We start from the raw sequence: 17,371 nt of genomic DNA, 5'->3' as shown, positions 1-17,371 counted from the left end.
GTGTGCGCGTGTGTGTGTGTGTGTGTGTGTAACTAATTTATCTGCTTGGCCTGGTGCTGCAGCTTTAAATCTCACAGGTTCAGTTTTCTCTGCAGCACCTTATCTTATCTGGTCTCTTCAAATACCATGTTCATGTCTGGATAGTAGAGACTGAATCTCTACACAAGGTGTTCCACCACAAGACGGTCAATGGCACACAGTCTGAAGTTTCACAATCTTAATAACATATCTCCATGCGAAGCTTTTGATAATCATTGACACACAACTGGACTGTCCACTGTTCTTCCAGAAATATACTTACTGGACATTGCTCAATGTACACTGTGGATCCTCTTTCAGGTCCAAGAGAAGTTTGACTCCAGATTTCCCTGGATCATTTCCTCTGAGATCAAGCTCTCTGAGGTGTTTGGGATTTAACCTCAGGGCTGAAGCCAGACTAGCATAGCCCTTCTCTGTGATACTGCAGTCAAAGAGTCTAGAAGGAAAGAATTTAGTCAATGCACCAGAAAATAATATATAGTTTTCCAAGTACAACACTTACAGTTTTTTCTGATTGGTTAAACACTTTTTTTGTAACTATTGGCTATTTTTGCAAAACTCTACACACAAATAGCAAAACCTTTCACCAAATTATCAAAACATTGTAGTTCTCTTGCAAAAGCGAACGCAGCTTGATTAACTCTTCACACCTTTGTAAAAATTGTGTTTCTGTATCAATCAGTAAACACAAGCCATCATCTACTAAGCACACATTGTGTCAACTACACACTGATGGTATGAATACAAGACACATCTGGCTTTTGCTTTCTCTGTGCACAAGGTAGGCTACAGTATGTCAGTTTGAGGTCATACTTTTGTCATAGTTCTGTAAACATATAGGAATCCAAACTTCAAGTATTGGTGTTCACACTCATCAAAACAAATACAAAGTCAAAACACAAAATAGTAATTTCACTGAGACAAAAAAAAAATCTGTCTACATCATGACATCTCTCTGGGTACGGCCACAAAATTTCATCTACAGTACATTGCATGCAATGTCCTCCTGTCCAAGGCACCGGGCTCCTTGTCCTTGTCGTCCTCTCCCTCTCGCTCCTTCACCTCCACATACTCTTCCTAGGCCTCCTCTAATTCTCACTCTTCCTGCTCCTTCCATTGTACTCCACACGGATATCTTATATGTGCCTTATTTACACTGCTTAGGCTGATTGAACTAATGATCTAAAACAGTTTTCACATGTGAAAATGTGCCAGACAGTTGGCAAAATAGTGTTAATGATAGCCATACATGTGTATGATTTTGCTAGGAGTGTGTTGGAAATTTGGCAATTGAGTGTAAGCAGTGAGTTGTGTTTAAAGTTCCGCAAAAAGAGAGTTGTGCAGTGAATTGTGCCTACAGTTTTGCAAAGTGTGTGTTACAAAATTGCAAACTGAGTTCAAAGCAGTGTTTGTGCTTTTAGTTTTGCAAACTCAGTGAGTGGTTTTGCTATATGTGTTAATAGTTTTAGAAATTGTGCTACAAGGATCACGATTAGTGCTTTAGCATTCAGAAAAAACTGTAAATGTGCCAGTGTTGTTAACAATAGACTTTGAGAATTTACATCAACCTGACAATGCTGTGTGAACATATAATGTGCCATCTGCAACATTACTGTTATATGATGATAACCCCCCCCCACACACACACACACACACACACAAACAAATACATGACCATTTAAATAAAGCCACATAACTGTGTGTGTGTGTGTGTTTTGTGTTATAATGTTATTGTGTGTGTGTGTGTGTGTGTGTGTGCGCGTGCCCGTGTGTGTGTGTTTTGTGTTATAATGTTATAGTTTGATTGTTGCGTAAATGAGTGAGAGAGTGATTGACTGACTCAGTGGTGCAGCTGTCACTGTCAAATTCAATATTTGGTCTTGTGATACTCACTGTAGTTTCTCCAGTTTACAGTTGGGATCCTCCAGAAGAGAAGAAAGATGCTTCACTCCTGAGTCTCCTGCTTTATTCCCACTCAGCTGCAGCTCTCTCATGTGTGAGGGGTTTGATCTCAGTGCTGATGCAAGAGCTCTGAAGCCTTCCTCTCCAATATTGCAGTATGACAGGCTGTAGAGAGACAGCTTTGTCAGCCTACTGAGGCTACATCCCTACATGCACCATACTGCATAAAAGTGTGTGTGTGCGTGTGTGTGCCTGTGTGTGTGTGTGTGTGTGTGTGTGTGTGTGTGTGTGTGTGTGTGTGCTTTGTCAGCCTACACTGCATAAATGAAGCCACAAATCTGATCATTATGGAATACTGAAATGTCTTACCTTAGTGTCTCCAGTGCACAGTTTGGGTTACCCAGTCCACTACACAGTTCTTGGACCCCAATATCTCCAATACTGTTGTCATTGAGGTCCAGATGTTTCAGTTTTGAAGATGCTTTAGTGAGGACAGAAGCCAGACCTGTACAGCTCCTCTCAGTGAGCCCACAACTGTTGAGCCTGAAATGGGAAAACATTCCACCAGTTAACAGACTCTCTAGAAAGGACTTTGATATTATAACAGAGACCATAAGTGCATTAGTGTTCTTGTGCTTCTGATTCATACTTAACAGCAGCTTAAATTACACACACACACATTTCCGCCCATAGCTATTGATGTCCTACTTACAGAGCCTTTTGGGATTCCTCCACTACTGGCTGCAGCCTTAGGAGACATTCATCAGACCTGCTGTACTTCTTCAAATCAAACACATCCAGCTTTTCTTCTGACGTCAGAAGCACAAACACAAGAGCTGACCACTGTGTGGATGAGAGTTTGGCTGCAGAAAGTGTCCCTGCACTCAGGAAGCTCTGGACCTCCTCCACTAAGGAGTGATCATTGACTTCATTCAGACAGTGGAAGAGGTTGAGAACTCTTTCTGATGATGGCATCTCCCTGATCTTTCTCTTTATGTAGCTGCCTATTTCCTCTTTGCTTTCATGTTGTACTTCCTTTATCAGGCCTTTCAAGAGTCTCTGGTTGGATTCCAGAGAGAGGCCAAGAAGGAAACGGAGGAACAGATCAAAGCGGCCATCTTCATGTTTCAAAGCCTTGTCCACAGCTCTCTTCAGTAAGGTGCTCATGGATGCATGCACTCTTCTCTTTTTCGCTACTCTGGAGGGTTTCTGTGAGGACATTAGGTCTTTCCCTTCTGTAATTAACATCAGAAGAACGTGAAGCGCGGCAAGGTACTCCTGGATGCTCAGATGCACAAAGCAGTACAACTTTTCCTGATGAAGGCCTGACTCTTCTTGAAAGATCTGGGTGCAGATGCCACAGTGTACTGCTGCCTCTCTGACATCAATACCACTCTCTCTCAGGTCGTCCTCATAAAAGATCAGGTTGCCCTTCTCCAGCTGCTCGTAGGCCAACTTTCCAAGAGTAAGGAGACTAGCCTGGTTCCACTGTGGGTCTGTGTCATAAACTCCTTCAAATTTCAGACTCCTCTGCTTGGTTTGAAATATAAGGAAATACGTGTACATCTCTGTCAAAGTCTTTGGAACTTGCTTATTTCCTTCAGTCTTAAGAATAAATTCAATAACAGTAGCAGCAATCCAGCAAAACACTGGAATGTGGCACATAATGTGGAGGCTTTTTGATGATTTAATGTGAGAAATGACTTTCTTGGCAAGATTCCGATCACTGATCCTCTTCCTGAAGTACTCCTCCTTCTGAGTGTCGCTGAACCCTTGTACTTCTGTGACCCGGTCGACACACTCAGGAGGAATTAGATTAGCTGCTGCTGGTCGAGAGGTGATCCAAAGGAGAGCAGAGCGAAGCAGATTACCCTTGATGAGATTTGTCAGCAGAACATCCAATGAAGCGACCTTTGTCACTTCAGTCAAAATTTCATTTTTCTGAAAGTCTAGCGTGAGTCGACATTCATCCAGACCGTCAAAGATAAACAACACGTTGTACTTCCCCTGGCTGGGAAAAGTTAGCTGCTTTATTTCTGAGAAAAAGTGGTGAAGAAGATCCATCAAAGAGAGCTGTTTGTGTTTCATGCTGTTGAGCTCCCTTAAAGGCAGTGGAAATATGAAGTGGATATCCTGGTTTTCTTTCCCATCAGCCCAGTCCAGGATGTACTTCTGAACTGAGACAGTTTTGCCAATGCCAGCTACGCCCTTTGTGATGACACTTCTGATTGGTTTGTCTTGACCAGGTAAGGGCTTAAAGATGTCTGTGCATTTGATTGGTGTCTCCTGCTCAGCTGATCTCTTGGATTTGGACTCAATCTGCCTGACTTCATGCTCCTCATTTACTTTCCCACTTCCTCCCTCTGTGATGTAGACCTCTGTGTAGATCTTTTCTAGCAGAGCAGAGCTCCCTTGCTTCAGTATTCCTTCAAACACACTCTGGTACTTTTTCTTGAGATTTCTCTTCAGCTCCGTTTGACAAACCACATCATATTCGTCTAATTCACAAGAAAATAAAACATAAAACAATACAATCATGTCCATCAAGCCACCAACACCAGAAACATACTGTTAATCTATTTCACCATAATATGTGCCATTACATCATTTGTGTTGAGGAGTTACTGAACAGATCAAACTCAGGCACATAGACATTTTAAATGTGCACCATTTATTATTTATTTAATTGTATTTAAGCATCTTAGCTAGTGTACTGATGCATGGGACTGCATATCACTATCATTGCTGTGTTGATAGTGTTGTTGTTGATGTTAATGTTCTGTATTCTCTACGTCCTCATTGTTACCAGATGTTTGTTGTGTCTTTTTTAAGTATTTATTTACTGTTATTTATTGTTAAAGAATAGAATAGAATATATACTTTTTTGATCCCGTGAGGGAAATTCAGTTCTCTGCATTTAACCCAATTTAACCGAATTAGTGAACACACAGCACACAGTGAACACACAGTGAGGTGAGTCACACAACCCAGAGCAGTGAGCTGCCTGCCCAACCAGCGGCGCTCGGGGAGCAGTGAGGGGTTAGGTGCCTTGCTCAAGGGCACTTCAGCCGTGGTGGACTGGTCGGGGATTGAACCAGCAACCCTCCGGTTACAAGCCCGATGCGCTAACCAGTACACCACGGCTGCCCCCCAGTACACCACGGCTGCCCCCGTTGTTGCCCCCGTTGTTGCCCCCATTGTTGTCTGTGCTTAAATGTTCAATGTGGCTTCATTGAGTGCAAGACAAATTCCCCTTGGGGCAGTAAAGGTTTCATTCATTCATAAATGTAATACAAGACACTAGGTAATTCTTACTTTCTTGCAGTTTGTCAGCGATATGTTTCTGCTTCATGTTCCTCAGGAAGTGCAGTGCCATCTTGAGAGCCCCTTCTCTGGCATCACTCTCATCCTGCTCTTTATCCTCAAAGTGTTCTTGGTAATCTGGACTCAGAATCTTTTCAAATCTCTTCAGCTCATTCTTCACAAAGGTGATGATCTTCTCCTCAAGCACCTGGTGTATAAATATCTGGTTATAGTTTGCACTACAATACCCAGCTTTTCAATAAGTCCTATTGTTCTGCATTGTGAATGTCACATGTCTTTGTGAATGTCATTATGCCAAAACGTGTATATCAGTGCTGCATGATATAGCTGCATCTCAACCTGGAATATGTGCTTGAGGTCCCGCTGGGTAATCTGGTCACTGTAACCATCTGATTTGCATTCTTCCATTTGACCACTGAGTATTTAGGGCAAAACAAACCACAAATAGACTTCCATTAGTTGTGCATGCAAGCATGTTTAAAACACTGACATCTGTCCAATGCCTAAACTAAAGATTTTGATGAACTGGACCAGAAATCTGTTTACTGAAAGGAAGTTGGAGTTAGCATTATAAGACGCATAACATCTGCATCTTACATATTGAAGACTATCCTGTTTGAGTTAATTTATCCGTTTGGCTGTACTATGTCAACAGATAATGGAATCCACCATAGAGAGTACCAGAAGTCCACTACTTTAGATTCTGTTGTCAGTAGCACCCTATATTTCAGAAATGCTGATACTAAGGGCTGATTTGAGGGCGTTTATGTGACAGGCTTGTTAAGCGGTGGAACCGACCCACAACAAGAATGCCGTATCAGGTTTACAGTACCTGTAATGTACTTATCTTTTGTGTATCATATTTCTACAGCGCCTCACAGTCAAAGCAGATAACGCAGTCTGTGACTGTCATTGGATAGGACGACCTGCCCAAATCTCTCCCTATCCTTAGTTTTTTGGCCTAGTAAACACATCAAAAGCTGCTCATTATAGGAGTCTGTTCATGTTGTATGGCCTTGCCTTGATCCATCCATGACATCACCATCTTTGAAGTTCATGGGGAACTCCATTGACTTGTCACTCTTCATGGACACACAAGTGGGCACAGGTGATGGAGGCCTCTCATGATGGAATGAGCTGTGGTGTAAAAAAACAATAATTATTTTCTATAGACATGTTGTAGAGATATCCTTAATATTTTGCCATACTTTTTCTTTTATCCTCTAAACTGATTGATCACACAAATGTGCAATGTGATCATGCTGATGGCTGATATATCTGTTGGACAAAAACAGAAGCTATCATTTCCAAGTGCTTGAACTATGCACAGCTCCCATGAAAGAACCACAAAATGGCAGTTAGAAGTCTCTACTTTTTCTCTCTTAAAGTGGCTTTAACACCTTTAAACTATAAGAAAGATGTTTAGCAAAGAACAAGAAATGCAAATTCTTCAAGAAACATAATTTATATCATATGCTAAGTAGCCTACCTTTGCCCCTTTAGACTGCCGTCCTGTGTTGTGTTGACTTGTTCCATGTTTCAGCCACTCCTCATACCATTCAAATGAATCTCATCATGACAAGCTACATTAAAAACAAAGAATCAGAATGCTGTGCTAACATTTGCCACAATGCTGCGGCTCACATTATCTTTCTCACATACAACTCCTTGAACGCTTTAGAGTGTAGAGATATATGTTTTTTTGTGAGCAATGAGCATATCTTATATCCCACTTCAAATGCATTGTTGTGATGACATTACATGGCTTTACAAAGTACATTTTGATCATTTCTATTTTGCTAAATAATGTTGCTGTTTGTTGATGCAAAATAAGTTGTACACAAACATAATATTGCATATTCTACTATGAAACCAAAATGACAGGCCTACAGTCTGATGGTCTACATCAGGGGTACTCAATAGGCGGACTCCGGTCCGGATCCGGACCCAAACGTAGTGACATCCGGACCGAGCAAAAACAAGATTTTATTCATTTATTTATTTTTTCATAGTGATCCAAGCGAGATTTCATTGGGTTGAGATTTCTACCTGTGTTTCCGATCACTCATCTGTAGCTCGCGCCCAATCCTAGTGGTTGAATAGCCAACATCACTGTGGCAACTCATTGCGAGCGCCTGGTCTGCGAGTGGCCTACCAGTCCGTTCCATTGGGCTCACCCACAGGACATCAGAAAGCTAGCGTAAGCCTACAACAACGATTTACGAGCGGTATTTGTATCTTTAGCAAGCCAAGCAAGTATCATGGTGTAGGCTACGTGCTCCAAAATTGACAAAAAGTGAAAGTTGGATTCCGAAAATCGTGAGTTCAGACAGTACGTCAGGGCTGGCAAATATGCATTGGTGCCTGCGGGGATCACGAACGAAACCAATGTGTTTAATCTCTAACTAGCACTCCAAGAGCGCAGACCTTCACCAAGCGCCTCCTGGATTCCAAATGGTGATCCTGATCACTCTCAAAATGTAATTGTTTCTTCCCAGTTAAGAAACAAGTTCTCTTGCTAACAAACAAACAGACAGACAGACAAAACCCCGATGAAAACATAACCTCCTTAATTGACGGAGGTAATGAGACAGTTGCACTTAATCTTATCAAAAGTGGAAACTTGAAACGTCATAATGAAACAAAGCATGTTCACGTCGAGCAGAATTATGCATAAACCTTTTATTTACTGCCTTTTAATTTAGCCTACTTCTTTTTCAAATTTTGGAAATACACTGTTCCGGACCCTTACATATCACAAATTTGGTGAGTGGACCTTTTGAGTTTCTAATTGAGTACCCCTGGTCTACATACTAAACTGGACAATGATAAGGACTAGATGACCAACAGCCAGTGCAGAGTGTAGCAATACTACTGCAGAGGTGAGGTGGACATCCCGGGATCAGAAAGTAGTCCTGCCAAATATTTGCTCCAACCATTTAGTAATGAAGCTGGGTATGGGTAAAGAATAAAACTGTATCTCTACCAAACACATCTGTTATAAGTACCAATCCGTCAAAGTTTACAAAACACATCTGATACGATAACCAATCCATTAAAGTTTACAAAATACATCTGGTATAAGTACCGATCCGTTAAAGTTTACCAAACACATCTGGTACGAGTATCAATCCGTTAAAGTTTACAAAACACATCTGATACGATAACCAATCCGTTAAAGTTTACCAAACACATCTGGTACAAGTATCAATCCGTTAAAGTTTACCAAATACATCTGGTACGTGTACCAATCCGTCAAAGTTTACAAAACACATCTGGTACGATAACCAATCCGTTAAAGTTTACAAAAGCTTTGTTTCTATGTGCCCTATATCAACAGTTACAGCTTTTTGAAGATTGTGACAACTGGAGTGTCAGGCATTAGGATTTTGTGCTCAGGAAGCTTTTAAAACATGTTTTTCTGTAACTCAGTAACCATGAAAAGCAGTATTTTCCCCCTCCCTCAGTGGCATTAAGCCCAATATGGAAATAATTCTCCAAAAGCAAGCATCTTGGTTGGACACTTGATTGAGCATATTTCATTTTAAAATATTCCTGCAAGATTAGGAGATATTCTCAGGTTAAAATGTGTAACTCCGATATGGTAACGATATGATGCACAACACCACAGTCACAACCTGTCTTTGACTGAGATGTTCTGAACAGCACCATATTTGATGTGTATGATCATTTCATATGTTATGGAAACAATTTACACCAACAACAATTAAATCGTCTAGCCTATACTCCATCATCAACTGTACATATCTGTGGTTATACTGCACATACACATTTAAATCGTGTTTTAAGTAGCCTATACTCCATCATCAACTGTACATATACACTGCACATACCCATAGGCTACTGCTCTGATAACACTACTGTTAACACTGCTAATCCTTACTGCAGACTATAGGCCTACTCCATAGTCAAGTGTATCTGTGGTCATATCGCACATATAGCCATATCTATACTGCTCTGATAACACTATACACTGCTAATCCTTACTGTAGACTATACTCCATAGTCAACTGTACATAACATAACTATAGTCATATCACACATATTTATACTGCTCTGATAACACTATAGGCCTACACTGCTAATCCTTACTGTAGACTATACTCCATAGTCAAGCGTATCTGTGGTCATATCGCACATATAGCCATATCTATACTGCTCTGATAACACTACTGTTAACACTGCTAATCCTTACTGTAGACTATACTCCATAGTCAAGTGTATCTGTGGTCATATCGCACATATAGCCATATCTATACTGCTCTGATAACACTACTGTTAACACTGCTAATCCTTACTGTAGACTATACTCCATAGTCAAGTGTATCTGTGGTCATATCGCACATATAGCCATATTTATACTGCTCTTATAACACTACTGTTAACACTGCTAATCCTTACTGTAGACTACACTCCATAGTCAAGTGTATCTGTGGTCATATCGCACATATAGCCATATTTATACTGCTCTTATAACACTACTGTTAACACTGCTAATCCTTACTGTAGACTATACTCCATAGTCAAGTGTATCTGTGGTCATATCGCACATATAGCCATATTTATACTGCTCTTATAACACTACTGTTAACACTGCTAATCCTTACTGTAGACTACACAGTCAGCTGCACATATCTGAGGTCATATCGCATATTATACTGCTCTTATAATGCTGCTGTTAATATACACGCATATCATTACTGCACTTAGACATAGGCTACTTAGCTGTATGCATTTGTCTATACTGTAAATGCTGCACTATCAGATCTAGATTGCTTTTAGGTCTATGATCAGATCACACTGCACTACCTACATCATTCCTTCAAATGAACTCTGCACTTTAGGCCCACGTGCGTTTATTTCACTTCAGGTTAGATGCTGCTTTTAGTTGTTCTCTGTTGTCTCAGCACAATGACAATAAAGCTAACTTAATTTCATCAAACATGCACATACACAACAAAACAAGATAATGGGTCGTTTCGATTATTAATAAAGTAGGCTACTAACTAATACATTGGAGAGCGCTGACGCTAGCGAAAAAAGAAAAAAAACCTCTTATCTGCATTATACATTTGATGTACACAATACATTTGATGTGTTCGTGCATCATTTGAGGCCCATATTCCCACCAAATGTAAAAAAAAAAAAACAGGGCAGTAGTTTTCCATCATCTTACATAAAGCTTCTGTCCAATGGACCTGTGAGCCTATTCAGCCTAAAATGGAGGCTAGGCATGTGCACCTGTAGCTTACGCTAAATAGTTTCTTCATACGCAAACAGGCTACTGTGGAACGCGCACCTGGACGCCATGGTCATAAAACACAAAAGTTGTAAATGTTCAGTCCCAGCTCATTTATCAAATGTAGCCTAGCCTAACTTTAACACGCCTTCGCTTCGTGCAACACTGCTGATGATTTATCTATAAAAGAAGCTCAACACCCACCTTAAGTTCACCTCGTTTTGCGCCATTGGAAATATCAACAAAGACACCCACGTCCCCATATGAAGAGAATGTGTTAGCCTACATGTTTTAGGTTCGTTAACAGCCTGCCTAACTTCACATACTGATCATGACTATTTGCATAACCTCGGTTATATTAAAAGCTTTACTTGTTGAGCAGGGTATTGCTCCCCCGTCGTCTTCCTTCCGTTATCTGGTCGGTCGCTCTGTTCTTTTTACTTTCGATTCTAAATTTCCTCTCTCGCACACCTGCTATTTTGTCACCACTAGGTGGAGCTATTCCCCACGGGACTGATATGCATAATGGAGGCTTCTCCACAGACCTCATCGGAATGCAGACTACAAAATTATTTACAGGTTAACAACACATTCTGGAGGTGATGCAGTGGTTTACCATAGCTGTTCACGGCGGTTAATTATCTAAAGGCATTTTTTTGTAATGTATTTTGGAGCATAGGCCTACGAGACCCCATTTGTTTCCTGAAAAAGTAAATTTACTGTGGTGATAAACCAAAATAAAGCACAGAATGTGTCTGTGGCTTCCTACTATGATGGTCTATATAGCTGCCTGACACTAAGGAACATGTTTCACATTTTTAAAATAACTTATTATTTAATTGGCTGGGCAACTAAGAACGCATCCTGAGTGGTTTAGTGGGCCACATCCCAGTGATGGGGAGGGGAAAGAGAGACGGCATGGTCCACAATGTCCAAGTCAACATTGTCATTATTGTGCCACAGTTTATGAAATGTGCCACCAACGCCTCAGCTGTACACAGGCACTCTAGGGTGCCCTCCTCAGAGAAGCTCTTGTTTTGTAAGTATATCTTTTGGCCTTTTTGCCTTTATTATGACAGGATATCATATAGTGAAGACGTAGACAGGAAGCAAGTGGGAGAGAGAGATGGGGAGGGATCGGGATATGAGCGGACCCGTATGTGGTATGAGGGCTGTAGCCTGTTGCACCACAGTGCCACCTATAGGAAGAAGCTCTTGTGTTATGCTGCACTGCATATATCAATGTATCAACAGGCTCAGTTGTACACAGGCACTCTAGGATGCCCCCTATAGGAAGAAGCTGATCACACACACACATACACACACACACACACACACACACACACACACACACACACGTACACACACACACACACGCACACGCACACGCACACACACACACACACACACACACGTACACACACACACACACACACACACGTACACTCACACACACACACACACACACACATGCACGCACGCACGCACGCACGCACGCACACACATTACATGAGAGTAGTTTATAAACTGGGCTTTTTATCTCATCGTAACAATTCTACAGCTTCCACCTGCTTTTCAGCTCCATGATCATTCATGCAGCGTAGACTGGCACACTACAGCCTCAAGGCCTATAACTTGTAAACAAATCCTGAATCTGTCTTATGTCAACACAATGTGTGTGCTACTGTTTTCAGGCTGACGTCACACTCTGGCTTGAGATGGAGGCCCCAGTGTGCCCTCTGAACACTGAGAGTGTGACGCTCTGAGTTAACAAAACCAGAGTTCCATCAGCACACACACATTTGACCAGTTGCAAAGTGCCAGAGTGTGCTCATAGTGCTCGGAGTGGCAGTTTCCCAACACACCTGAGGGGTCACACCTGATGCAGGCCAGCAAAGAGTTGTGTGCACTTTCTGATCTGCCCATGTCTGATGTGCCCATATTCAGAAAGGAAGCATGACTCGTCTTTTTGATGTGCCCATATTCAGAAAGGAAACATGACTCGTCTCTTTGATGTGGCCATATTCAGAAAGGAAACATGACTCGTCTTTTTGGTGCCCATATTCAGAAAGGAAACATGACTCGTCTCTTTGATGTGCCCATATTCAGGAAGGAAACATGACTCGTCTCTTTGATGTGCCCATATTCAGGAAGGAAACATGACTTGTCTTTTTGATGTTTCCTTTCTGAATATGGGCACATCAAAAAGACGAGTCATGTTTCCTTTCTGAATATGGGCACGACTCGTCTTTTTGATGTACCCATGTCTGATGTGGCTATATTCACAAAAAAGATGTTTCCGCCGTGTCTCGCCTCAAAACTCCAAATCTGAAATGTAGATGGGATTTGTAGTTGGATGGGTTTTACTGTAATTCATGTACCCTGACAGTAGCTGCTACTGTGGGAAGATTTCTAGTAATTAGGCATCATTGTATCTGTTTAAGGACTACTGGGGCAGCTGTTCAACAGGCTACACCACAGAAAGGTAGACATTAAAAGGATGATCTCAGTTATTTTGTTTTTTTCTGTCCTCTGAAGTCAACCTCCCTTTTAGTTGGACGTAATAACGGCGTATCTCTCATCATGACAGCTGTCTCATTTCATGTAGTCCATCAAGAATACCTGTTTTAGTCCGATAAATAATGGTAAGACCTTGTTTACTACAGACTTGTTGCTCTAATGCTCGCCTAGGATGCTTGTGTGTTTGTAACCTGCCTCTGGTGTCATGAATAAAGCTTTGTACAATACCGTACTGTGGGCTTGCTAACTTTTACTACTTCATTTTTACCACGCTACTTTGTAGCACTTTGGCTTTGTTGATGAGTGAGCTGATTTTATTTCCTACATCAAATGTGAAAAATGCACTGGCTATGCAGGATGCACATACTGTAACAAAATACTTTATCAAGATTTAATTCTGCTGCTATGTTTACAAAGCTCTCTCTAACTCCACTTCTGAAACACAAGTTCAGTCCCATGAAAACATTAGTTGTTTTTCAAAAATGTCCCAAAATGGAGCCGGAGTAGTAGTAGTATAGTGTGATTGGCTGGTTAAGTAACAACATGTCGCCGGTGGACTTTGTCTCCCTGTTCTTCCCTCTTGTTTTTCTCCCTGGTCTGCTTTTTCACTTTGGGTGTGACAGATTACACAAGTTCACTCACACTGATTACTGGCCCCACAGTATAGGCCTGAATGACCCAGGGAAGAAGCTGTAGTGATTGATAAGGCGCCTCCTGGGCCTAAGATCAAGAATAGTTAGCACATGCACACAAGTCCAGATGGCAAGATCAGACCAGTTCTTATGGTCCACTGTCAGACTGCCATCATATTTGAATATTAAGATGAGTGTATTAATGTATTAAAGAGACCCTATGCAACTTTTTCATAGTCATAAAATCGCTTAGAAATCGTTGTTTTGCTTGACTGACCAGCCTGGTTTACATGAAGGAGAATCCATTCATTATGAACTGTAGGCAACAGTGCATCACAGACTAGCCTCGGCCTATTACTTTTTTATAAGTACAGTATGATGCCTGGTGGTATAGGGTATAGGCTTTGGTTGATTGGCATTACTTACAACCTGTTTTTGGACAGCTTTGTTGCCTTGCACAGGCACAGAAAGCCTGTAAGCATTTTCTGGCCGCAGCAAAGGTAAAAAGAACAGCATATGCTAGATTACCTATTATACTGTATACATACAGTAAGAGTACATAGCTAATGAAGGTGTACTGTATGCCTTGGCTATGTATGCAGTTTGTGAGAGTTAGAGATAGTGTATATATTATGCTTCATGCTGCATACTGTATACAGAACGTGGTGGCAGTGACGGCATTCTATGTGGACGAGCACACACACACACACACACACACACACACACACACACACACACGCGTCTTCATCAAGGGTACACACACACACACACACACACACACATACACACACACACACACACACACACACAGATGACCTTGCACACCAGAGAACAAGTGCACACACACACACACACACACACACACACACACACACACACACACAGATGACCTTGCACACCAGAGAACTAGAACACACACACACACACACACACACACACACACAAACACATACTCACATTGATCACAGAGCTCCACCAAGGTCTCACAGATCTCGTCTGTGCAAGTCAACTCAGGAACTCCAGTGAGGTACTTCACAACAGCAGAATTAAGACTTTCTAGATAAGACAAAACAAGACTTGACCTGCACTAGTGTTGTCTGGTCATCCTAGCTGAAAACCACTCCAAACCAGGAGCAATCAGCAGCCTTACGTGCATTAGTCCTGCTCAGTGTGTGTGTGTGTGTGTGTGTGTGTGTACCATCAGGATCAGCAGCCTTACATGTACGTGCATTAGTCCTGCTCAATGTGTGTGTGTGTGTGTGTGTGTGTGTGTGTGTACCATCAGTATCAGCAGCCTTACGTGCATTAGTCCTGCTGCTCAGTGTGTGTGTGTGTGTGTGTGTGCGTGTGTGTGTGTGTACCAGAGAACAAGCGCACGTACACACACACAAACACACACACACCTGCACAAGTGTTGTCTGGTCATCCTGAAAACCACTCCAAACCAGGAGCAATCAGCAGCCTTACGTGCATAAGTCCTGCTCAGTGTGTGTGTGTGTGTGTGTGTGTGTGTGTGTGTGTGTGTGTGTACCATCAGGATCAGCAGCCTTACGTGCATTAGTCCTGCTCAGTGTGTGTGTGTGTGTGTGTGTGTGTGTGTGTGTGTGTGTGTGTGTGTGTGTGTGTGTGTGTGTGTGTGTGTACCATCAGGATCAGCAGCCTTACAGTACGTGCATTAGTCCTGCTCAGTGAGTGTGTGTGTTGTCCCTATCTAAGCGGCGATGTTGTCTCTATCTAAGAGACTCTTGATGGCCACCTCCATGTTGTCTCTATCTAAGAGGCTCTTGATGGCCACCTCCATGTTGTCTCTATCTAAGAGACTCTTGATGGCCACCTCCACCTCCATGTTGTCTCTATCTAAGAGGCTCTTGATGGCCACCTCCATGTTGTCTCTATCTAAGAGGCTCTTGATGGCCACCTCCATGTTGTCTCTATCTAAGAGGCTCTTGATGGCCACCTCCATGTTGTCTCTATCTAAGAGACTCTTGATGGCCACCTCCACCTCCATGTTGTCTCTATCTAAGAGGCTCTTGATGGCCACCTCCATGTTGTCTCTATCTAAGAGGCTCTTGATGGCCACCTCCATGTTGTCTCTATCTAAGAGACTCTTGATGGCCACCTCCATGTTGTCTCTATCTAAGAGACTCTTGATGGCCACCTCCATGTTGTCTCTAAGAGGCTCTTGATGGCCACCTCCATGTTGTCTCTATCTAAGAGGCTCTTGATGGCCACCTCCATGTTGTCTCTATCTAAGAGGCTCTTGATGGCCACCTCCATGTTGTCTCTATCTAAGAGGCTCTTGATGGCCACCTCCACCTCCATGTTGTCTCTATCTAAGAGACTCTTGATGGCCACCTCCATGTTGTCTCTATCTAAGAGACTCTTGATGGCCACCTCCATGTTGTCTCTATCTAAGAGGCTCTTGATGGCCACCTCCATGTTGTCTCTATCTAAGAGACTCTTGATGGCCACCTCCACCTCCATGTTGTCTCTATCTAAGAGGCTCTTGATGGCCACCTCCACCTCCATGTTGTCTCTATCTAAGAGACTCTTGATGGCCACCTCCATGTTGTCTCAATCTAAGAGACTGATGGCCACCTCCATGTTGTCTCTATCTAATGTCTCTTTTCGACTGCCAAACTAGTCCGACTCTACACTAGACCCCGAAGCCATTTGTTTTGAGAATAACGGCTGGCTGATGAAGTTATTGGCTGGCTAGCCGGCTCAGCCAAAACCTAAATGGCTGCTGCAGCCGCCAAATTTTTAATGGCTGATAATGGCTTAAGTTGCCTCTTCATGCCTACAGATGTCTATGTTGTATCTCAATACACCATGTTATTATATCATTTTTAACAAAGTTCTGCACATTTCACTTCAATGTAGACTGAAGCATGCATTGTGAACTAGCGCAGCAATTTCTGGAGATGGTGAAATGCTGCAGTCGCAGTAATATCGCGTGCTGTAAATCTGTCCGCTCCAGAATACGTTTCATATAATCAATCTTTGGTTTTGATGTTTGTGCAACAAGTCCGAGTAGAACTTCGTAGGAATTAGGAAAGTATATGAAAAGCGAGATCAAAAATAAGGCTACCGTGGCTTCTTTCCCCCATTTCATCTCAGCGCGAGAAAGCAAAAACATTGCAGAGAACGTGGACTTTTAATTGGCCGTCAACTCACTGAGTCCTGTGTATCATAGCAACGAACACAAGACTGATGTGGTGAATCCAGTGGGAAAACCTTGTGTAGGCTATCGTTTATTTTTCGTTCTATGTGATATAATTGTTTTTAGATGCAACAAGTCCAAGTCTGGCTCAGCCAAAGTTTATCAGATGGCGGCTCAATTTGGCTTCCAAAATTATTGGCTGGCGGCGGCTGAAATTCTAAATGGCGCAAATGGCGGCGCGTGGCGGCGGCTTCGGGGTCTACTCTACACGGTACGGTACAGCGCGGTTCTACTGGGCACGGCACGGTACCAGTACTATTTGCCTTTCCACCTAAACCGTGACCTGGAAGTGGGTGAAGTCAGCGGGGTTCCCACTGAGGTGACGTCGGTTTCAGGCCACTAGAAGTTGTCACGCCGCAGTCAGTAAAAAGCGGCCATGTTGTCTCTATCTAAGCGGCCGTGTTGTCTCTATCTAAGCCGCCGTGTTGTCTCTATCTAAGCGGCCGTGTTGTCTCTATCTAAGCGGCCGTG

At 42.4% G+C, this 17,371-nt stretch overlaps 1 protein-coding gene across 1 annotated transcript; it reads right to left on the bottom strand.

The window, feature by feature from the left end:
* Positions 1 to 2,649: 2,649 nt before the first annotated feature.
* LOC134059633 (protein NLRC3-like) lies at positions 2,650 to 5,673 on the bottom strand. The gene is made up of 3 exons (XM_062516076.1): positions 5,605 to 5,673; positions 5,257 to 5,452; positions 2,650 to 4,439 (listed from the first exon to the last, which is right to left on the bottom strand). Exons 1-3 carry the CDS (start codon positions 5,671 to 5,673, stop codon positions 2,650 to 2,652), a joined length of 2,055 nt encoding a protein of 684 aa, XP_062372060.1.
* Positions 5,674 to 17,371: the final 11,698 nt, after the last annotated feature.

This window comes from Sardina pilchardus, chromosome 16, assembly GCF_963854185.1.
Source record: "Sardina pilchardus chromosome 16, fSarPil1.1, whole genome shotgun sequence".
NCBI classification, from domain to species: domain Eukaryota; kingdom Metazoa; phylum Chordata; class Actinopteri; order Clupeiformes; family Clupeidae; genus Sardina; species Sardina pilchardus.
Note: the sequence above shows the minus strand (reverse complement) of the source record. Positions and strands in the feature narration are given on the sequence as shown.

Bases quoted from the DNA above. Each gene is read 5' to 3' on its own strand.
- LOC134059633 (XM_062516076.1), bottom strand. From the start codon at position 5,673: ATGGAAGAATGCAAATCAGATGGTTACAGTGACCAGATTACCCAGCGG. The intron at 5,453-5,604 runs GTTGAGATGCAG...TTTATACACCAG, and splicing joins ACCTCAAGCACATATTCCAG to GTGCTTGAGGAGAAGATCAT. The intron at 4,440-5,256 runs GTAAGAATTACC...CTTGTGAATTAG, and splicing joins CGCTGACAAACTGCAAGAAA to ACGAATATGATGTGGTTTGT.